This window comes from Seriola dumerili, unplaced genomic scaffold, assembly GCF_002260705.1.
Source record: "Seriola dumerili isolate Sdu_G_001 unplaced genomic scaffold, Sdu_1.0 BDQW01000674.1, whole genome shotgun sequence".
Taxonomy (NCBI): domain Eukaryota; kingdom Metazoa; phylum Chordata; class Actinopteri; order Carangiformes; family Carangidae; genus Seriola; species Seriola dumerili.
The window spans coordinates 1,175,168-1,199,078 of record NW_019174929.1 but is presented as its reverse complement, the minus strand read 5'-3'; the positions used below and the strand labels follow the sequence as shown (position 1 = coordinate 1,199,078).

General features: G+C 40.7%; 1 protein-coding gene across 2 annotated transcripts; it reads right to left on the bottom strand.

The window, feature by feature from the left end:
* Positions 1-1,146: 1,146 nt before the first annotated feature.
* Positions 1,147-21,896, bottom strand: mrvi1 (murine retrovirus integration site 1 homolog). Of its 2 annotated transcripts, none has more exons than XM_022765367.1 (21): positions 21,847-21,896; positions 15,697-15,915; positions 13,435-13,541; positions 13,277-13,338; positions 11,990-12,163; positions 11,639-11,716; positions 11,440-11,489; positions 11,133-11,189; positions 10,121-10,573; positions 9,904-9,982; positions 9,235-9,355; positions 9,084-9,114; positions 7,799-7,939; positions 7,438-7,569; positions 5,836-5,989; positions 5,597-5,646; positions 4,513-4,665; positions 4,175-4,236; positions 3,198-3,320; positions 2,863-2,991; positions 1,147-2,161 (listed from the first exon to the last, which is right to left on the bottom strand). In XM_022765367.1, exons 2-21 carry the CDS (start codon positions 15,766-15,768, stop codon positions 1,999-2,001), a joined length of 2,391 nt encoding a protein of 796 aa, XP_022621088.1. In that variant the 5' UTR covers positions 15,769-15,915; positions 21,847-21,896; the 3' UTR covers positions 1,147-1,998. The 2 variants fall into 2 exon arrangements, with proteins under 2 accessions (XP_022621088.1, XP_022621089.1); XM_022765368.1 differs by lacking the exon at positions 21,847-21,896 and adding an exon at positions 21,654-21,699.
* Between the last annotated feature and the right edge of the window lie 2,015 nt (positions 21,897-23,911).

Below are 23,911 nucleotides of genomic sequence, written 5' to 3'. Positions count from 1 at the left end.
GGCGTAAGTGATTTGCACTGTTAGTGACATCTGACTGTGGGCTCCCTGTCCAGATGATTTCCTCCCTTGAGGCATTACTCAGTCATGAACACACGTATGATCTCTGGTATCCTCTGATGAGTTTTGGCACATCACGACATCCCACTTCCACAAAAACATCTCTGCACGAGCCCTGACGGCAGGAAATGACGCAAAGTGTGCTGACGAACACATAGCCGTGTTTTTTTTTTTTTTTATCAGATGTGAGGCGTCAATGAGGTGTGAAGGCATAATAAATGACGATCTGGAGCTGTGGAAAAGGACAAATATTACATTTCTCTTGGGTTGGGTTTGTGTGTTTATGGGGCCATTTTAAGACCTTATTCAGTCACATTACATTATACTAAATTGTTTCCTCAGTTAATTAAGCTACTCCAGTGAGAATAGGATGGAATAGGCTTTTTTTCCACAGCAGACATTTTGATTTATTACAGAAAGAAAAACACAGGTGTTACTAATAACATTAATAATGCCCCTGTTTATTTCGAGTGTCCCATTAAATCATGAGTGTGACAGTGAGCCAGCCTGAACAATACCAGGACCCTGGAACAGAAGCAGCTAAATGGAATCCAGCCATTGTTATTTTTATTATTTACACCTGTGTTTTTTCAACTGCGACACATCAAAATGTCTTCAGTGAAAAAGCCCAACTGATTACATAATTTAAAGAAATACTTTGATATTTGAGGAAATTCTCGTTTGCTATCTTGTCAAAAGTTATATTGATTGGACGTTGATACCACACGGTTAGCTGATGGCTTAACGTTTGCCTAAGGACAAAAAACACTGGGAGTTTCAGCTGGCAACCTCACATTAACAACGAGACTCCAACTTTTCATTTTTACCATTTGGTTTTTGTTTCAATAAACATAGAAGACATGTTCATTAGTGAGTTTTAGAGGTGCTGCAAGGTGGATTTGATCACCTTTAGACTGAGCGAGGCTAGCTGCTTCCCCCTGTTTCCAGCCTTTATGCTAAGCTAAGGTCACTGCTAAACTAAGCTAACTGACTAACTGCTGATTGGTTTAATTTCTTTCATCTAACTGTGAACAAGAAAGCTGAAAGCATGTTAGAAAAGAGATTACAGCACTATCCAGCACCTTATATTTGTCACTATGGAAATGACGACTGAATACTTTCAGGCACCTTTATTTAAAAAGGTGAAGTGGCAGAGCATAAAATCCACAAAAATCAAACAACACAGGCAGGCACACGTGCAAAGAAGATAAAAATAAGTCTCATGCCATCTAAACAGTGCTCTCATACAAGACGAAAATCTCTCAGTGCTCTGAAGACACAATCCAAAATGGCACAAACAAGGACCATCAACTGCAAAATATTGCACTTAAGGAACTACTTTGGAATGTGCTTACATGTTAAAGTTTTTAAATACACATGATGGAACTTAAACAAATAACAACAATCCTTAAATTTCTATAGCTTTAAATACAAATTAAAAATTTCTCAGGGTAATCATCATCTGTTGGACCTGAGAGATTATACTTTAACATTATAGTGTAGATAAATACACACTTCTTCTACTGTGGCATTTAATGGAACGTGCCAGATTCATCATCCAAAATACCAGAACCAGAATGTATCATTATTGTATGCATCTAATTTAAATACATGTATATTTCATCACATCATATAATTGGTCCCTAAACAGAAATAATTGTTTTTCTCGCTGCAGCAAACAATGTGTCGACTTTTTAATCCGAACATAATCATAACTTAACCATGACAAAGGCAACATTATCCATAAAGCCTCCCAGAATGTCTCTGACCCTCCAGAGTCAGGGTCATGGATTCAAGTGAGTCCAAGTGTGATGATATGGTAAATCGACAGAAACAAAGAATGACTGCAGTCTCTGTTTTTCTGTAGTGGGGTTCTTTGGTTGTGCTGCTACACTCAGTCCAAAGATCTTCTTCTTGTCTGGCATAAAAATCCTTCTCTCCTTACGTGTTCTCACGTCTGTTGTAGTAGTCACTGAAAAATGTAAAAATACTGATAACCAGACACATCATCACAAACAGTGTCAGGGCGATCCAGAGAACTTGCCTACTGAAGGAAATCTTCGGACAAAACCGACCAAAAAGAGCCACGACCTCCTCCATCCTCCTGTGAAGACAAGGACACCAGTGCAGTGTACAGTATATATTGGATATTTTAATTGCTGTCTACATTTTTACCATATGTTCAATTGTATTGATTGTTTGCTATTTGTTGTTCTTTGCCATTTGCATTCATATAAAATATTAAATTGAGGTGTCATTACTATGGAAGAAATAGCTGGTTTTCAGAGGATGTACTGTGCAAACCATTTTAGCAACTCTCGCATGCAATCTGAATACTGCTGAGTTGCTGTTTATATCATACATCAAGAAACATGATATAATACACCGTATATTTCTTTTGTTGCAGGGATAATTTAACATTTTGACACTCATTTGGTTTCTAGATGAGAGTTAGATGAGCAGGTTGATACCATGCCAGTTAGCTTAGACAACACTGATTGTTGTGGGTTTTATGGGGAGGTTATGAGTCAGACTATCTCCTGGCCGGGCGCAGCAACTTCCTGAAGTGTTGTTGTCACTGTGAGGTTGAGAAATAGTAGCACACAATGCCTGTGAAACCACAGTGTGTTGTTTTTGCCAGGTTTAAACAAACAGATATAACGTGTTCATTAGTGAGCTTTAGAGGTTCTGCTAGGTGGATTTTATCAACTTTGGATGGAGTCAGACTAGATGTTTCCCTCCTTGATCTTGACAAGAAAGGGAATAAGCGTCAAGCTGTTGCAATTTAAGACAGATCCAGTTTACCTGCTCGTCTTCATCTTCCTTCCACTTTCCTCGTCCTTATTTTTTGATTCCAGCAATTTCTCAGCAGCGTTTTCCTCGTCATGCTTTTCTTCCTGCAGTGCTGTGATGTGCTTCAGCCCCTCTTGGTACCTGCATTTGAAATGTTCACATTTACTGTATATAGATGGATGTCCTGTAATCTGTCACTGCTGTTGTATTTTGTGTTTACTGTAAATGTCTCAAAGTCTTTATGCAGCATTATATAGGACTCACCTGCACCGTAAATTTGGTGACGATAAGCAACAACAATGTCAATGTGTTTGTGTGGAGTTATCTAGCAGGAGAGAAGGCCTCACCCTTTATTGTACGCCTCCTCCTCCATCTTTGCCTTGATTTCGGCTCTGATCTCAGCTCTGATCTCCTCTAAGTTGACTGAAGGCTTGGCTGGCTCACTTTCCTGCTCCAACACACTCTTTCCACTGCATTGTTTCAGATAGGAAAGAACAGTCAGCCTTGGACACCACCACAGCAGGCATTATCAAACCGAGAGGAGTGTACATTTAGGTTCCATCACAACACCGTGGCCTTGTCTTATAATGGACAAACTGTAGCAGCGGCTGAGCGGTAGTGTACATTACAGACACCATCACAGGCATGGCGAGCACAGACAGAAAAAAAAAAATTATCAAACCGAGAGGAGTGTACATTTAGGTTCCATCACAACACCGTGGCCTTGTCTTATAATGGACAAACTGTAGCAGCGGCTGAGCGGTAGTGTACATTACAGACACCATCACAGGCATGGCGAGCACAGACAGAAAAAAAAAAATGGAGCTGGCACTCTACACTTTTGTTATTGCCATTCTCGTCTCTTCACAGAACATCGAGCTCAGACACTTGAGAGCTTTACTCACCCTCACTTTAAAACCAGGATATGATTGGAGCCTAGCGCCTGGACTTTGTCAAACTCTTGCACAAATGTTTAGATTACGACCCAGGATAGCATATCCATCAACCAAAGCAGGGTTTGATTATTTTTTATGCTTTCAGGGTTATTTTCACTTCACTGGGGCTTTCTCTGCACTGTAAAACACATCCTGAAGGTCACACAAACAAGCCAAAGGTCCCACTGCAGCTGAAAATGCTTTTGATAAGAATGATTAGAAGTTCTGGGTTTTTCTTGGCCCATTGTTTCAAGGACTGTGGAGTGACCTTGGGAATCAAGCAATGGTATGTGTACATATAGTGAATGCAGTGTGTGTGTGTGTGTGTGTGTGTGTGTGTGTGCGTGTGTGTGCGTGTAAGCAAAACACCACCAGAACACAAAACATACCATTCTGCTGCTGGTTGGGCTGTATCTGTGGAAGCGCTGACTTTCACATCATTCGCTTCACACTAAAGAGGAGAGTGTTGAAGAATATTATTGCTTTTTAACAATAATACACAATTAACAGGCATGGCAGAAGTATTCATATCCTTTTCCCTAAGTGAAAGTATCAATACCACAATGTAAAAATACTTCAAGACACATTAAAGTCCTGCATCTAAAATCTTCTGAATCTTAATACCTAAGTGTTGTCATGTTGAGAGAGTGGGTGTCACTTCATTAGATGCTTTATATGTCATTTCCCATAATTTCCCATAATTTCCCAACAGGACAGGAAGACCTACCAGGACAGGAAGAGCAGTACCAGTGGTGGGTCCCGCGTTGGGGCCTGAGGCCGGGTTGGGGCCCGGGCCAGCTGTGGCTGGAGTCTGACCTGGGATGTTCAGGAGGTTAAACTTAGGCACCACTGCTACACTCACCCTGCGTCTGGGCAGAGCCTACAGGGGGCCGGGTGAAAAGGCGACAGAACAAGCAACAGTGTTGCTGGTAAGAGCAGAGAATGAGGATATCAGGGATGATGAAATTTTGGAAATTTACAACTACAAAGAGGTCATGATGTCACTGAAAGAAGAGACAATTTCATTTCATTTAAACACGAAACAGAAAAGAACATAATTCCTCGGTCCGGACTGACTTATCACGGCAACTGCTGCGTGGATGGACAGGAGTGATGACATTCATGTTCCCCAGAGGATGAATCCTAATGATGTTGGTGATCCTCTGACTTTTCTTCTAGCGCCACCATGAGGTTCACATTTGTGGTTTTGATTGAAATGTCTCAACAACTACTGGATGGATCATGAAATTTGGTGGACACATTCATGTTCCCCCCAGAATGAATTGTAACAACTTTGGTGAACACATAACCTTTTCATCTTTTATTCACTTGGCTGCGGCTCAGGGGGTAGAGCGGGTCGTCCACTAATTAGAAGGTCGGTGGTTCGATCCCCCCGCTCCTCCAGGCTGTATGTCGAAGTGTCCTTAGGCAAGATACTGAAATCCACATTGCCCCTAATGGCTGTTCTATCAGTGTGTGAGTGTGCGTATGATGTATAAATGAATGTGGCAAATATTGTAAAGTGCTTTGAGTGGTCAGGAAGTGCATTTACCATTTAAAATGGCTACAGATGTGTCGTCAGAATGTGTGTGTTTTGTCTATTCAATTTACAACTATATGAAACAGAGAAAAGCAGCAAATCCATATATTGGAGAAGCTGGAACCAGAGAACGTTTGGCATTTTGCTCGATACAGTGAAAACAATTAACCAGTTATCAGAATTGTTGTTGATTCATTTTCTTTTGATCGACCATTCAATTAAATGACTAATTATCTCAGCACAATAAAACACATTATGCAGAAAAACTTACCTTTCCAAGAGTGAGGGACATTGATCTTGACGGCCGTGGAACTCCATCATCTTTATAAAGACAGGAGAAAAAAACCCAGAGTACAGTATTATGTAAGCGCCTATTTTCATGCTGCAGAGCTGCAGTGAAGCCGCTCAGCGACACATTAGTATAGTGCAGTTACAGCGGAAAGTTCCCTGGTCGGGGAAAAAATGTAATGTCAGGATTTTATATGAATGTTTTCATTAGTGTAGTCTTACCTCCAGTGTCTACAGACCCTCCGTAACAGCGATTTGAGTTCTGGTTGGCCAGCTTCTTAAACTCCATCAGCTCAGCATGGTCCTTCTCATACGTCCTCTTCAGATTTTCCACATATTGCATCATGACCTCAGTGGCTTTGTTCATACGTTTCTCCTGTTGCACAATGAAGAAGTCGGTCAATAAATTTTAAAGTTATAATAACATAAACCATGTACTATTTCAAGCTGAATTAATTGATTTTTGTCGACTAGGGGGCAGAAGATATCCTAAACAAGGTGACAGACACGCAACCCTGACCTTTTTGCAACCTGATGAATGTAAGTCCAATTTTAATTTGGATTTTAAATACTTTTTTTATGGCTTGGTCTCCTGCGACTTCTGAGAAAAACTTTCCAGCTCTTCAGCTTATTAGATGTTCAACTTTCATTACCGGCTGGTTGAAAGTATGTCTGCTGTTTGGTGCTGGGCAGATAGCGTACTGTTCATCGGAGCTTGTTTGCTGACAACAACTGGAAACAGGCTTGATAAGAGTTAATGAGACTGAGACTGTAAAATGTGCCGTAAAAGCAGAACAATGAGCTAAAAGGTGCCATAGAACTGCAATATTTGGTGATAAATCTCTGTGGTTCAAGCCTTAATGTCACCAATTTCAGATTGTTGTTTTATCATCACTATTTTTTGGATCTTCAGTCTTTACTCAATCACTGCTCCAAGTTATTTTATCCATTTATAGAATGTTGATGCCAACAAATATGATACATTTGTTTGGGTCAGCCCACAAAGAAGAAACTGGGAATATACAACAAGTTGTTACACACAGGGAAGGAACCATTTACCAGCTGTGTGCTGTACTCCACACTAAACATGCTTTAAAGTAAACTTAAACAACTCTGTTTGTGTCCAGACATTCACATTACATCTTTCTGGTGAGATGCTAAAAAGGTTAAATGCACAGAACTCATGGAGAGTAATACCTGGTGGAAAAGGCAATATGTTATTATTATGGTAACCAAGCCTTTTACTTGAAACAACATGTGATACTGTGACATCAAGGAAAATCACAAATTTGTGTGAGGCAGTGGATACCGAGAATCTAAAACGCCACATTTTTAGAACATATGAATGTCATTAAACGTGGCTGTCGAGAAAACCAGAAACTGACTCAACAGACTTTTATTGATGCAACATAAAATGCCATGTTATGGGGGCGCCTATAATTTTCTGTGCAATTATTATGAAGTTGTTATTAATGGCTGGGCAGTTGTACAAAGAAATGACAGAAAGAGGCAGTGATTCATCTCAGTGGTTTGGGGTTATAAATAGCTAAAGACCTTTGTACTGCAAAAACAGTAAATTTGCTCTTTTAGTGATGTTTGCTTTGGCCGGTTCAAGGTCGGCCATGACATCAAATAAAAGTCTTCACCATAATTTTTCAAATGCAGCCAAAAAGGCGCTCCAGTGGTCCCAAGACATTCTGACGAAGACAGTATCGTTCAAACACTAAGCTGTACTGTATGTGCACAAAATGCAGCATCTGTCCCTAAACTGTCCTGCATTGTCTCGGTTTGCATTGTCATCTGCGTTTGTTTGTATAACTGCACCTGTCGAACTGCTCCAACTATCTCTGCTCGGCTGGAGAGCCGTGTGGCCAGGCGGTGGAGCACTGCTACCGTCTCTACGAGGCGCTGGTAGGCCTCACGCTGCTCCAGGTTCTGCCACTGCGGTGCCGTCATCTGCAAGAAACACACAAACAGCATCCATCATGTAATAACTCCTTCAGGAACACAAAGTGTACATCACTGTCCCTTTTGTACCGGGGGTTGGACTCTTTCTCAGACGAGATAAATATTTACTGTGGGACACTTCCAGGAAACATTAAGTAGATGAAGGAGCACTAAAGAGCCAGGGGGAATTCTGCTTTTTCTAGTGCGTTGATATAAGATGCTGTTTTCGAGGACCAACCTTTAGTGCTCCTTTGAACTCTTCTAGTTCTTTCTCTGTGTCTTCCTCAGTCAGGTTCCTCTCCCTCTCTGCCTGTTTGAGCCGCGTCTCCAGAGTGTAGTTGTCATTGCGAAATGCCAGTGACAGCTGGACAAATGCATTCTGTGGGGAGGAAGTTGCCGCAATATAACACTCAAGATGGCATATTAAACAACACATGAAACACAGATGAGCTGCTGGTGGTGGCAACACACCAACACAGTGGAATCAATCAGAGGACTCCATATAAAACTCTCCCACAGCACAGCACAGCACAGCACAGCACAGCACAGCACAGCACAGCACAGCACAGCACAGCACAGCACATACACAGGCTAAATGAGAGTCAGTGTGGTTTGTTTATGTAAGGCTAATATGCGTTTTTATTGGTTAACGTGTGAGGGAGAATCGAGCAGCCCTGAGATGAGCCTGGGGAACAAGCTGTGATACTGACACTTGACCTCCTGATGTTTTGCTGCGTTGATCAAAGCCAGTCTGTAAAGTTTTCCAACATATATGCGCTACAGTTGAAAGGAAATATACGACCTCTGACTGTCCTGATCCAGACGCATCCCAGAGGGAGCAGCGAAAGGGGCTACAGCCCCGAGTCTGACAGCGTCACTAATGTTTGTATTTTCTCCACAGGAAATCGCTCTTGCGTCTCTTTGGTCTGATCAGGAACAGAAAAACACTTTCCTGTTGACAGAGCACCACAGACTCCAGGCAGCCAATTTTTACGACGGTAATGAACTACTTTGGTAACAAAACAGGTTATTATAAACATGGGGCGACACGTGGCAAATGTTCAGCAACGAGTAGAACAATAGGCTACATCTGTCTCCACTGTTTGAACAGAGCTTTCTGCTTAAAGCAAACACATTATTGTTGGCAGGCGATTTTATGACTCATGTACACATTTAACTACTGCGAATCATTTTGAGGGGCAGAAACAAGAAAATTAAATTTAACGGTATATTTTATTTGGGAAGCAGAACATGCCTTAAACCAAAATTGTTTGTGCTATTTGACAGTTTAAGTAAATAACCGTTTTTGTAAATAAGTTGAGTCTCTTACTTCTTTTCCATCATGTAACATGAGAGTTTAAAACGCAGACAGCACAAGCAAAGCACCGCAGGAAAACTCAAAATCAGTACTTTCATATATGCTTCATCATGAGTGGGAACAATTGTGATGTTTTGTGACTGGGTATCATTTTAACCAGGAGAAACATGAAAAAATCAACAACCTGTACAAATCAGATACCGACCTCAACCTCCTTTTCAGTCAGTGGTGGTGCACTGGAAAGAAATCAGAGATTAACTGTTAGTAAGGTAGGTAATGTACGTATTTACACACAGTCCTATTTTTGAGTTATTAGGCGAAAGGTAATTTGTTGCAACAGTCGGTTTGTTACACACCAGCCTGGCAGACCTCGATGAAGTTTCAGTTTTCTCAGCATCACATCTGAAATGTTGGGCATTGCGTCAGACTTGTCCTTCGTCTCCACGCTACTGGCTGTGTTTGGAGAGAGCTGAGGACCTGCAGACACATCACAGCATAAATCTGACCTGGAGAGAAATACCGGGTCTTTGTGCAAATATTTACTTTATGTACTTTATATTTTTTCACACTGTTACTTTTTGAACATGAAATGCATTTATTCTTTTTGCGTCTTTTGGCTGTCAAATCACAACTAGGTCAAGTTCAAGTTAAGTCTCAAGTCCTAATTTTTGCTACTTGTCTGACTGAAATCCAAGTCTCAAGTCTGCAGCTTTGTTTGTTTCCAACACAAAGAAATACATAAAATGTTCTCATTTCATCAGACGGTGTTTGGCTCACATGCTTTAACAACTATGCCATCTGCTGATGGAAAATGAAAACAGCATTTGTTTCTCTGTTACGACGCTGCCAGTAAATGGGTGGCACAGAGGAAAAAAAACAAAAAAACACGAGAACGGATCATCATCATTTTCTGACTGGATTTTCCCTGAGATTCAGGAAGTGCACACCCTTGGCGACTTTGCTAAATGTACTGTTGATAATACTTTCTGTCTTACATGAACAAGAGGGCAAACAAGGACTGTTACCTTTTTCCTGTTCAGCAGCTTCACTCAAGTCTGGTAACTTGGATCCCACTATGCTTTGGTTACGCATCAGCTTGTGCTCCTATATACACAAACACATACCAAAAGAAAGCATGTATATTTCACTCTTACAACATTTTACCAAAGTGCCATTAGCCTATAAAAAAAGTAAAAGATGACAGTAACATGTTACATGTGAGCTGCTGAACCAGTGCTTTACCTCTCTGAGTTTAGACAGTTTCTGTACACCCCCCGGCTGGCTGGGGAGGTCTTTGTACCCTGAGGACTTTAAGACAGCATCTCTGGGCTTATCTGAGAAGGTGTCCTCCACTGTAGGAGGGAAACTTGGGGCTCCGTTTCTAGAATTAAGGCTGCCTACAGCATCCCAGGAAACAGCCCTCATTAGTGGAGGGAAGGCCCCGATTGTCTTGATCTCTGCTGTACAGGGGACCTGTTGAGTTTGGGGTCGGGGGACGGGCTTGGCCACTCCTGTGGCCGGGACCTGGTTGGGATTTTGGCCTGAACCAGCTCCCTCATCTGCTTTATTGACCGCTGGAGGACTCTTAGGTACAGCAGGATCACAGTTGTCCTTCTGAACAGCAAAACGGGGCGTTAGAGTCCCAGAGGACACTTTCCTTTTCTCAGTGGGCTTCCAGTCAACCAACAGCCTGCCCTGAGGTCAGCAAGATAATGACTATAATTAATACATTTATCACTCCTGACGTGAGAATAAACCTGTAGTATTAGAATTACATTTCCATATTTGTATTGACAAAGAATATAGTAAACTCCTGCATACTGTCAGAACCTTCATCGAGCATTAAACTCAAGAGATGTTAAAAAATGAGTCTAGAGCCACACTCCATCCAACCCAACCTCCTCCTTTGTCGCTCAATATACCACGACGCCTGACTACCTCTTTTGCTCCTGTCATAAGTACCATGGCTACCAGAGGTCACCTGACAATAAAATGCAACTCTGGGTCGTAAAAAGCTGCTTACACAGACAACCTATGGGATCATTTTTTGCAGGAAGACATTCTCTGTGAGTTTAACACCTGACAAAGGTCTACGTGTGAAATGGGCTGTCCTCAGTAAACTTAAAGTTCACAGTGTGCAGGAGGGGACTTTTTTTGTTTTGCATGAAACGTTACTCTTTATTGGGTGTGCATCAGACAATAATATATTTGTGTCAATAAAAGAAAATGGAGGGAGTGAAAATGTAAATCTGACCTCCTGATCCTGGGTCGTTATGTCAGGCTGTTCTCGCACTGAAGGAACCTCCAGATGCTACAAGAAACCAACACATAGCAAGTTTTCCTGTGTTAATAAATAATACTTGGGCCAATAAGTACAGAGTGATTGATTAGATTAAAACCAGGTTGGACTGATCATTTAATTGTTAAGGCATGTCAAGAGTTTTACACGAGGCAACGAATTATTACTACAAATAATATGAACATGGCCAGTTTTAAATGGGGTAAAATGTATTACACCACAAACCCCCTCACATGTTTTTTATTAACAATAATTTCTTTACCTGACCAATAGACTGTGAGCTGACATGGGTCAACTCCAAGGGTCCTACAGCTGAAAGAGCAGAAAACAACCAACAGAATCATATCATCATCTCTCACAGAGCCCACTGGACAAATAATTCAATAACAGGAAATAGGACACAAAAGTTACAAATGAATAGTAAATACAGAAGCACTTCAGACTTAGAATCAAGTACATACCAGTTTGCGGGGCCACAGTCAGTGAGCTGCTTCTAGACGAGCACGGTGAAGATGAGGGAGTTGGAGTTGGAGAAGGACCTGTGGAAAAAAAGAAAAACATTTGTGAACTAAACACATTCCTCATTTAGTTCAGTGAAAAGTTCAATAAAGTAACAAACTAAATAAAAAAAAAAAAAGGTATAAAGGTTAACATACAGTTCTCCAGCGCATGCTCAGAAACACTCAAAAGTATCTAAAAAAAAAATTCATTTAAACTCACTGAGACATCATGTGACTTCATGTTTAAGAATTCAGATCCCATGTTCAGGGTTGTCTGCGTGTGCATGTGTGTGTTTGCACAGCATGCACTACCTGTGGGTGACTCAGTGAGGCTGCTGGTGGAGCGGCGGCCGCGCCGCGTCAGGAAGCGGTCGCTGACCTTCTTGGCCTGTTCGAGCAGCTCCAGGTTTTTCTGTCGATCCTCCTCAGAGAGCTGCAGCTCCGGCAGCTGATCTTTCACCAGGTCGATCACGTTACCTGTGCTGTCTGATAGAGACAACGCACACATGTACACACAAACCCCAAAAACCCACGTGACACACACGGACATCCACAAGCACACTTGTTTTGATTCCAGATTTTTTTCTACAGTAATTATAACATATCAAGATACAAGCAAACAAAATGTAGTTACCAACAAACAGCAATGTTCAAGTTATTTTGGGGGGCATTTTTGCCTTTATTCTGATAGGATAGTGAAAGACGGACAGGAAAGTCAGAGAGAGAGAGAGAGAGAGAGAGAGAGAGAGAGAGAGAGAAAGAAAGGGGACGACATGCAGCAAAGAGCCGTGGGTCGGTCTCGAACCCTTGGCCGCTGCGATTAGGACTAAGCCTACGTGGCACGCGCTCTACCAGGCGAACCACCGAGGCGCCCCGAGTAGGGTTGCTTGCTTATTTTTAACAAAAACTTCTGGTAAGCATGCTTTAAAATGTATACATTTGATGACATCTATAAGAAATGTTTAACTAACGCTGCTGGATTGGAGCCATTTCAAGAGGAGTCATGTCTCAAGGACATTTTAGTGGGATTCCTCAGTTTAAAGTCTTTAATGGCAAGGAATAATTCACAGATGGATCTGAGCCAATAAATCAGGTGATGAGGACGGCCCAAGTCAGGGATGTTTTTTATCTCCCCCTCTCCTCAGAAAAGGGAATCAAGCTAAACGTCAAGCGTAATCAAAACAGCGAAGGCATCTCAGGCATTTGGGAGGACACAGCGATAGATTAATCTCGCAGGGCATCGATGACCAAACTTAGTCTAAAAGGGAGTGAAACTGTGTAACTACTGTACAGAGCACGCGAGCGTTATCGTGTTTTTAATGAAATCACAGCAGCTTTGAAATTATATTTCCGCAAAGAAGCATTTTTGATAAAGTTGATAGTTAAAAATGTTCGCTTAAAAACAGAAAAGCAGCTCACTTCTGGACCAAAGTTAATGTTGCCAATGATAACATCAAAATAGTTCTCATAGTGTTGTGTTTATCTTTAGGTAATTACATCTGCAGTGTGTGTGTGTGTGTGTGTGTGTGTGGGTGTGTGTGTGTGTGTATGTGTGTGTGTGTGTGTGTGTGTGTGTGTGTGTGTGTAGGGTTTACCCACCGACTGTGGTGATGGGTCCTCCAGAGGAGTTTCTGGCCAGCCGAGCTCTGGGACTGTGTGGTCTGAGAAAGGAAACCGTAATGATTCGCTCACATTGTCCCTGTTTACAGCTAAAGCACAAGAAAACTATTTCAGTGTTTGAGATGGTGGACGATTACCTGGCCTGTTCCAGAGGACGTCCATCTTGTTGGACAATAGTGGCCTGCTGTGGGTAGACGATGGTTGGGGCAGTCATGACGACAGCTCGAGTTTCACCTGGTGCAGACTGTGAAAAAAAAAAAAAAAAAACAACTGTCGAACTTCATTCATTCAGCTTTCAACACAGATGTGGACATCATGCAGGAATGAAGCTGGAGAACATTTAACATCAACATCATTTTTGGCCTCCCTCAACCAGACAAGGACACCTGATTAGTTAAAAATGCAATTTACTGCCCATTGTGCTACAGTGCCAAATAAATATGCCCTCCTCCTCTTAGAACTTTAATAAAGACTGGTTCAATAGACGTTACAATACTGGGGTAAGGGTTACGGTTAGGGGGGAAGAAATACTTTCTTAAAAGGAAAGTCTCCTCAAAATACTTTGTGATGGAAAAAAAATATGGTTGTGCTTTGTTCAGACAGGCACCTACAGAGTTTTTCAGCAGAAACTCTTTGCTATACAGGTTCAAGGTACAAGTTCTGATGGTCAGACATTTGTTAGATCTATGGCCTGGGGTGTTCCAGTGGCCAAGTGGTTTCAGGCACTGGTCATGAACTGCAATGTCCCTGGTTTGACTCCGGCGAGGGACCTTTATTATTCTCATTTCCTGTCATCTCTCTTATGTCTGCTCTCAAATAAAGGCACTAAATGTGTCCAAATACTAAAGAAAAAGAACTAGAGACCTCAAAGAATGAGTATGAATTACTTAAATGAGAATATATATATATATATGATAAATTATGTTGAATTTAAATGTCAACATACATCCCCGTTTCAAACACAAACCCCAGGTTTTGTATTTAGATAAGGCCACGGCTTCTGGAATGAAAGGTCAAGTTTTACAATATAAAATTCCTGTCCAACTATTAAAGGTAAGTATGCAATAAAACACAGACTGAGATAAAACGCTAATTCCCTAAGAGCTCCTCTCGGAGCTGATCTTTGCATCAGAATCCTAATAAAAGGAATCGCCCTGATGTAACAGTGCAGACAGGCGGCAGAGAGGCCATGGCTGTGCTGCAATGAAGGTGGATGCTTTTTTAGTGCTGGCATATGCCCTGAAGATTAGATTTTACAGCTTCATTACATTCTACAGAGATGTCTTATCTAGTCTGTGTGTTTATGAGTGACTGCAGCGGAAAACAATGTTCTCCAAGGACTCAGACAGCCGACTGTTTAACACTTTGTTGTCTGCAGAGCGTTTAGTGAAAAGGATTCTGAATCAGCATTATGCTCATCGTGATGTTGTGATATTCTGAAACAGAAACTGTATCTCTAATCTTGTGCATGTTCATGATTCAAATGGTTAGTTCGCCCAAATGACAAAAACTACCAACTGCTATCTAGTCATGTGTTTAGTTTTGGTTTTGGTTTTTCAGTGCTCTCAGGAGCATACACGAAATTACATTTACTGAGTTGACAGCAGGAGTTGCAGAGGTGTATAACTAAAATAACCTGTATAATCTCGCAGATAGTTTAATTAAAAAAAATAAAACGTTTTTTAAAACTAAAACTATCTTCAAGGGCTGACAGCACTAGGAGTAAATGAGAAAACATTTTGTATACTTTGATAAACCGACCCTTAAAATTTGACCTTGCACCCAAGTAATTTTTTATTTATAAAAAGGAAAAATACAATTTTATCCCAATGCAAAAATCAAAGGGCATAAAGCTGATTTTATAGAGACAATGTATTGACCAGACAACAGAGAATAAACCAAAGAGTTGTCTGCACCCTGAACTCCAGCGAGGCCAGTGAGCTCTACTGCGAATTCCAATCTTTTTGGGAGTCCTCAGCGGTGGCTTAACCACAGGTAATTTACTATATAAGCCAAACAAAGCGGCTCATGAAATATCCACAAATCAGCGGAATTTAGATTAATTTGTTAACATTATGTGGGAAACCACTAAACTATGAGTGGAGAGCCAAAAAACTAAAACCAAGTCAAATGCTAATAAGGTATTTACAATAGGTAGCATTAGTAACTTCTGCTGCTGCAGCACAGTCTCAGTTTGATCACCACAGGGAGCGTTTGTAACGGAGGGGTGAAAACAAATGTGTCATTGAGGAAAAGAACACTGTGATCTCATTTATTAATCAAATGTTTCTACCCTTTATATACAGTCTATGGTTTCTGCTGATCAACTGAGAGCGGTATTTTGGAGCCAGTGTCACTTTTTATGCGCCTCATCAGAAAGTGGTAGCGTGTGCACTCACTGTACTGGGAGAACTGGAGGAACTATCAAGCTCCTCGGGGGAGTCCTCCTCTTCCTCAGGCAGTGTGGGCATGGCGGGGGGCAGTGAGGGGCGAGAGCGGGTGTGGGGGAAAACGAAAGTTCTCTCAGCAGCGCAGGGGCCGTCACACCACTCCTGGAAGTTACGGTCACTTCGTTCAGGAGGAGGTCCCTGCAGTAAGACTTTCTCCTCTTCCTGGAGCTGCAAGATCATAAAGCACATGATGCAAAACACAAACACATGTATGTTATGCAGAGTTGAGACATGTGCATAAGAGGAGCAAATGTTGAGGAAAACTGCATTAAACCGGTACATTAACTGCTGATCTGAGAAAATGAAATACACATGAATGGTAGTATTCAGTTGAAAGTCCCTTCTGGCTTACCGCAGCTAAAAAAAGATACACCCGAACAAAACCGTCCTACTATAAACAAGTCTTCATTCTCCACTCCTTGCGACAGAAGAATTAGCAATTTTTCCCCAACAGACTGTTACTAATTCATCAGAAACAAAACCTCTGTCTTCAAGCTGTCACTGAATTTTCCTATGACTCAAGTGTCTTGGCTTTTTAACTTTCAATAGCTCAGGAAAAGAGCAAGCTTCACAAGAGAAGTGACACAGCCAGGACCAGAAAGGGCCATCGTTTGCACCGAGCATAATACGTCCGCATTATATGCTTACTTCATTTCCAGTAACAGTCATTTTCCAGTTCCAATACTGAGGTGGAAAAATATCACAAACCATTTAATCAACCATGCTGTCAGGAAGGTACAACGAGTGACAGTTGTTGTGTTGTTGACCACGACTGAGGGCAAATCTGGGTGACAATTGAGGTCAAATGAAAGGATCAAATGAAGAAAGAGGAAGAGTAAACTTTTTGTAATCATTTCATCACAGGCCCTCTCTGCTTTTAAAAGTCCACATCTGCCGCCCAATTAGAAAATAAACCCCACAGCTCACTCTGCACTGAACACCTGATACTGAGAGAAGACTACAGGACACTGCTGGGGGCTGACAGGGTGACATATCATTAACCTGCTGGCTGCTGCTTATCTTGTGAACCCCACAGTTCATTGCTGCTCACACCGCTGTGTAAGAATCATATATAAGTGACCAGATTATAAAAACATATTAATATGACCAACGCTGTGGACAAGACTCATAACTGGGATACTGACACTATCTACACCGACCCTTATCTACACCCTGAGATTAAACAGAGGTGATTGATGTGCTGAGCCAGGCAAATTCAGACTGGTTGGTTACCGACAGTAAATCCAGATGTTTTCTCCTGGAATCACAGCTGTCAAAAAGTGATCTGCTGAGCCACAAAATAAATGAAAATACCACTCAGCATGTGAGCAAAGCATTATGTTGTGTATATTTCAGTGACATTTAGCTAAACCTAATCTCATTACTGCTGCTGGTTGAAAACTTCAGTATTTTGTAGATTTTGAGGTTAATAAGTGTTTGTCTAAATCCTGTCCACATCTTCCTGAGTCAGCAGATCCACACTGACACCCTTTCTCTATGGATTTTATAGAAAACAGTGTCGGGCACTAAACAAAATATTATAAGAAAAAAAACACATAGTGTCGTAATGCAGATGTATTCAGCTGTAAAACAAAAAAAATCCTTCACAAATTCTAATGCAGGCTTAAAATATGCACTGGAAGGTTTGTAACGTAGAACTAAAATGAATACTGAATCATATGTGGACATTCATAAAGGATAAAATCTGTTACTGATAATAGCTGCAGCTACATAGATGTAGAAATGTCAAAGACACAGACGACCAGAAAAAAGATTTGCTCATATCATTTCCTGAATATGATTAAAACCAGGATAAGTCATAAGAGCATGTAAAACTAATATAACTGACAGGTTATAACTGTCATAACTATTAAATAGAATTTTAATTGAGTTGAATAAAATATTATCAATTTTTTGTAACTGTTATAACATATTTCCATGAATATCTTCTTCTAAGGGCCACCACTGAAAGTCACACATAGGGCGCCAACAGGTACTGCAACCCAAACAACTAAATAGGTCGTTTGTCCCCACCCTCTGATATGACTCATAGGAGCGTTTACTGAATTAGTGCCTCTACAGCGGCAGGAGATATGCCACAGATAAACTGTTAAAAACCAATGTTCAAAAATAAATAACTAACCCTTTAAGAATGTGACAGTCATGTGCTAAAGGTTTGGTTAGGTTTAGGCACCGGAACAACTTGGTTAGGTTTAGGAAAAGGATCGTTTAGGATCGCGGTTTGGGTTAGGATAAGTACTTCGTTCAGGATACATGGTTCATGGTTACAATGCTGAACATGCAGTTAAGGTTATAGAACGATCACGGTCATGGTTAAAATAAACAACATTGACTGTGTGTTTGAAACGTGAGACAGACAGTCGACCCATCCATCCACTTCAACCTCCTCCCAACAAGTACTTTGCTGCTCTTTATACCACATAATTACTATGGCCACTAGAGGAATGTAAACATGTCGTTTTGGGGCATTTGTTGAAATGAGAAAGATTCTGTCTCATACGACCGCTAGATGTTGCTTAACAGTAAAATGTAACAAGGTGTTACAGTATAATAAGCTGTTTGCACCAATTACCTATGGGGTCGTTTTTTTATGGTCTCGAAAAGGCCCAGGTCGGTTTTGCAAATGTTTAACGAGGAAGGAAATTCATTCAGCACATTCGTTAGACCTCAAGGATAAACACTGTATTTTGGTGAGAAACACAGAATCTTAACATAACGTTTGTTTGTTTACAAGAAAATACCACAGGGCACCTTGACGTTTATGAATATATTTACTAGACCTTCCTTCACTGGGAAAGTGGAAGAAAAAAAAAAAAGATGCATTAAAACTCATCTTTGGGAGATACTGAAAAATGTATTAGATTCTTCTAGACTCATAACAAGCAATAATCATTTTTATCTGAATGAGTGGAACCATACACAAAAACAGCAATACTGACTGTGACTGACAATGCAAATAAATACCAGTCATGACTGAGCCCGACTGCTGAGCCCTTTAGCAAAGCTAACGTTTTTTCCCACACTGTTACTATTTTGACCAAACTGGTCAAAGAGACTGGGATGCACTGGGTTGTTAACATTCAAGCTGACTGAGGCAATGAGCTCCTGAGGGACAAAGTAAAACAAACAGAGGGTCTTGTGGATAAATTATGGAAGGAACATAAATATGAGTACAAGCATAAAGGATAAATGAGAAAAATTACTACTCTGCACGAAAATGTTTTTTCTCACCAAAAGCTAATCAACAGTGAATTTATTAAATCTCAGTTTATTAAAGTTAAAGGTGGAAGACATTGTCTGTATTATTTCAATAACAGATATATATATATATATATATATATATATATGTATATATTACATAAAGTGAAGACAAATGGCAAATGATATGACAAAGTATGAAAAGTAGAAGAAGAAAGCCGACAGCGTTTAGCTATGAGGAGAAAGAAAATAACTGAGGAAATTATAAAAAATGAAAAGTATCCTGCTCCTAGGAAAGAGGTTGGAGCGCTTAACTTGAACCAAAGTCAGGATAGTGGACACGGCATATGTTCCTGGTATTAATGATCAGTGTTGTTGGAGCTTCAGCAACAGAGAACGGATTATATCTGTGCAAACATATGCTAGTGGAATATTTTATTTGTCAAAGACTGTCTCACTGTATATTCAAATCTTTACCAAATCAAAAACAAAGCCTGTGGTACAGTTTGATAGCAGATGGGCAACTAATGATTATTCTAATTACTGCTTAATATGCTGGTTATCTGATGATGACTATTACCATTGTTTAATTTTCCATAGTACAAAGTGACATCTAACTATTGTCACAAATGTTCACCAGTTCAACTAGTGAATTTATTGTTTTAGTTTAAAAATTACTCAAAAGAATGATTTAGTTAGCAAAATGTTCACTGATTATTTTTCCATCGATACTGCAGCAGTTACCTGGCTCACTACAGAGAAGCATGAGCTATTTTAGTTAAATGTTAGGTGTGTGCAACTGAACGTTTGTTTGAACTCACAGCGCTTCCCTTTTCAGTAACAAATGTATGCAAATCTAAATGTGGAATTAATTGTGGAGTTAACTCTTTGAAGGAGCACAGTGAACTCAGAGGAGTCAGTGTGGGGTTAGTGTATTTGATGCTAATGTAACCACCCACTCACTCCACCCACCCACCCTCACACACCTCTCCTCATTTGTTTGGTGTCACTAAAAATAGACAGATTTACATACACAGGTGTAGCTGTGTTTCTGCCGCCAGTGCTTGTCGTCACTTGCGGCAGCTGATGAATACGGCCAGGGAAAGGTGTGATGAATTACTGGTTATTTCAGGGGTATGGCATGCACTTTACACAGGACAAATCCTCGGTGAATTCAGGGCCAGAGTATTCAGAGTACTGCTCAGTGTCATCACAAACATGACAAGTTCTTGGGAACATATAGGGACAGAGGGGCTGTGAGTCACTGGGGAGGAAATGGGTTGTTTAACTGTCTTCCAGAGAGCTGCGAGGATATTTCCTGACTGGTGTCATGCAGGAGTAAATTCACTTCTCTTTCTCAGCCTGCAGTACAGAAGTTTTTGTTCTTTAAAAAGCAGTTTTACTACACTGCTGTTGAGCTTAATAGATGTTGAATGTCATGCTGTTAAGGAAAGCGAGCTCATTTATCTTTTGCTGACATGTACTCGTTTCATCTTATTCTCAGCATACACCGTCATCTCAGTCTACCTCTTCAGTTGTTATTTATCAGTGTAGATGAAAAGAAATCAGCTTTGAGGTTCTCAGCATATATAAATATGAGAGTGAGTCACTCTGAATATTTCTAATGTGATTACCTAATTGCCCCTGAAGTTCAGGGCAGTTTTGGTAACAACCACCTGCCTTTTTTTCGTGACTGACTAACCACATGGATCTGAATTCCATTTTGCATAATCACTTTGTTTTATTCATTCATCAATATTCTACTTTTTCCACAGCTGCAACAGTTGTATTGTCTTATCAAAATATGCCAAATAAGGAGAGGAATACTTGTGTACTAGAAGTTTGTGTGTCTGTATACATCATCTGAGAATACTGCCATATCTGTTTTAGTTCATTTCACTTCTTACTAAGCAACCAAAAAAAAAAAAAAAAAAAAAAAAAAAAAAAAAAGTGAAAATGTTTAAAGTCTTTTGATGACAGACTCCTGCTTTCAAGCAAAGAAATATCGAAGCCGACCGTGTTTCTCCTGCTGACAGAAGCAGAAAAAACTATTACCTCTTGAAAATGCCTCAGCCCAAACAAAGATGCCAACCTGCACTGTGGGAGGCTCGACTGTTTCCCCGGCAGACCATGAGACTGAGATAAATATTGCAGAGTAATTGAATCACTCAGATTATTTCCTGTGGGGGGAAACAGGACAGAACATACAAGCCTGAGCACAGAAAGCCCCTGCACCACAACTCCATAAGGACATGAAAATCTTGTTCTTGCAGTGTACACTCATCTTCTAAAAGAAAACTTCTTTGTCCATCAGAACCATCAGAGTCAGGATTAACTCCTCATTGCAGCCAGGCCTCGCTGCCTCTTTCCTCAGAGGGAGACGAAGGGACCGGCACCCTCCTCCCCTCCTCTGTTACATAAGCCTGCTCCCTCTTGCCAGATTTGTTTAAAATTTGGTTGTGTGAAGCACTGAGTACAGGACCAGCAGAGGAAGTGGTTGCCACAGGGCTACAATCTGAGATAACATGGCAGAGGAAGCGTGAGAAAGAAATAGAAATGCATGTAAAGCCAGGTTTGAGGGAGAATATAAATGCACAGACTTTAAAATCGCTTGACCACACACTGACGAGAGGGCAAGATGACACAGAGTTTCACCTCCAGACGAACACTAGATTATGTAAACTCACCGGGGCAGCTACAAGTCAGACCAACAACGCTTTCAAAAAGTCCCTGAACACGAACTCTTGCACAAATGGCTGATAGAGCTGAAACTGCATCTCCTGAAGCTGCATGTGTCCACCTAAAGCCATCACCATCAAAGACCCCGCAGCTCTACGCAGCCCACAATCCAAACCTGTCCAGAGACGGCATGCACATTACCTGAGTCCACCGCTGTAGTGCTGTAGAGAAACGCACACGCTCACGCTGATCCCTCCAACTAACACCGACTTCCCACAGTCAAGCTGTCACTCTGTCACTGCCTTTCCCTCAGAAAACTCCTCTTTCCTCGGGGCTTCTCCTTCCCTCTCCCGTCCCCTCTGTTCCCTGTCTTTTTTCAGCAGCAGCCTCTCTTTCACTCCTGGGAGCTTTGACCATTTAAGGAGAAGGGTTCTGTATGCCTCTTTGGGCTGCTGTGGAGTGTGTGTGTGTGAGTGTGTGTGTGTGAGTGTGTGTATGTGTGTGTGTGTGTTCTCCACTGATCATCCCTCAACTAAAACCTGAAGAAAGCTAGAAAAGTATGTTCCGCAGGGCTTGTTTTTGTTTCTGTAATCATAGTGTGGGAGCAGTAGGAGACTGTTTTGTGTGTTGTTGTATGCGAGGGCATGTTTGTGGGAGACTGATAGATGGATAGATAGATTGCATCCGTCCGATCTGTGTTTACTCTGCAGCCTAAGAGGAATCCACGCATCCACTTCCGAGCTCTTGAGGATCATTAATGTTTGGTGAGCTGCAATGGTGCACAAACTTTGCACCATTTGTGGTGCTTTTCAGAGGCGAGAGATTTGGGTTCTAAGAGCTGCAATCATCCTGAATGTTGTGGAAAAAAAAAAGAAAAAAAAGAAGCACAGCAGTCACATTGTTTGGAGCACCACATCTGACGTTCACAGCGAATTACAGCACCACAGTTTGAATTAACGTGAGATGATGGTCTGAAGTGTTACAGTGTGAAGGAAATTGTGTATCAATGGAGTAATTTGTGCAAAAAAAGTCAGATGCTCCTCTTATCTAATTCAACTTGAGTGAAAATCTTCTTGTTGTTGTTCTTCTTGTTGTGTTGTTTTAACCAAAGCCAGCAGTGGATGTATTCAGATTCTTTACTAAAGTAAAAGTACAAATACAACAATGAAGTACTATGATCAAAATATACTTCAAGTATTTGTTTTGCAGATGAATGCTATATATAAACTATTACTGATGCATGACTGTGTAGGCAGCATTTTACTGTTGTAGATGGTGGAGGTGGAGCTAGTTTTAGCCACTTTATACTTAAGCAGTTTGGTCCACTGGCTCCCAAAGTCACAAGATAAATCTGTGGGGTCCTGAGATGATTATTTGATGAGGTACTACACAAATCTTCTTTCAGTTTTCTTTTTTCTTTTCTGTAATTTTTGCTTTATTTTGAAATACTTGCCTTGGACTGTTAACCATCTGAAAAGGTTAGAGGGGAAATTCCTCTTGGCTGATAAATGTTCTTATCTTACTTATCTGAAAAGTGACAAAATGCTTTTTTGTAAGGGACAAGCCAAAAAGGCTGGGAAACAACTGGTTAAATTTTGTATTGTACATTTTGCATTTTATAAAGCTTATCATTTATTTCTAAAATCTTACTAATTTTGCTTTAGGTCTCTCTAGCATTTATAAGCAACATATAAACACCTGATAGGTGGTTTATAACTCACTGTGATTTAGCTGTGAAGAGATGTAAGTGTTTATTATGACAGGTAATGAATATCGTAAAACACAGATGGAATAATATAAAATGTCTTCATAGAATAAGTTATGATAATTCTGTCTGTATATTGGCTTGGAACTACATTGGAGTTAATGAAAACCTAAAATAAGGTGTTAGTGTTAACCAGTGACTAAAATGTATACTATACTATAGTAAGCATAGCCTGATAAATGTTTTGGAATAAAAACTACAATATCTTCCTCTGAATTGTAGGGGAGCAAAAGTAGAAAGTATTATAAAATGGAAGTACAAGTAACTCTGAATTGTACTTCAGTACAGTACTGGAGTTAAAGCACTAAGTTACTTTCCACAACTTCAATAACATTTCCAACAGGTCATTTAAAAAAAAGCCATAGACATACGTACACACAACACATTCAGCATGCAGCTCAGCCTCTACAAACAACAAGATAATATTTTACAGTAATAATGCAGGAGAGACTCACCTTGCTGCAGCTGCCTGGTCCTGTACCACCTGTTGGAGCCAGAGCA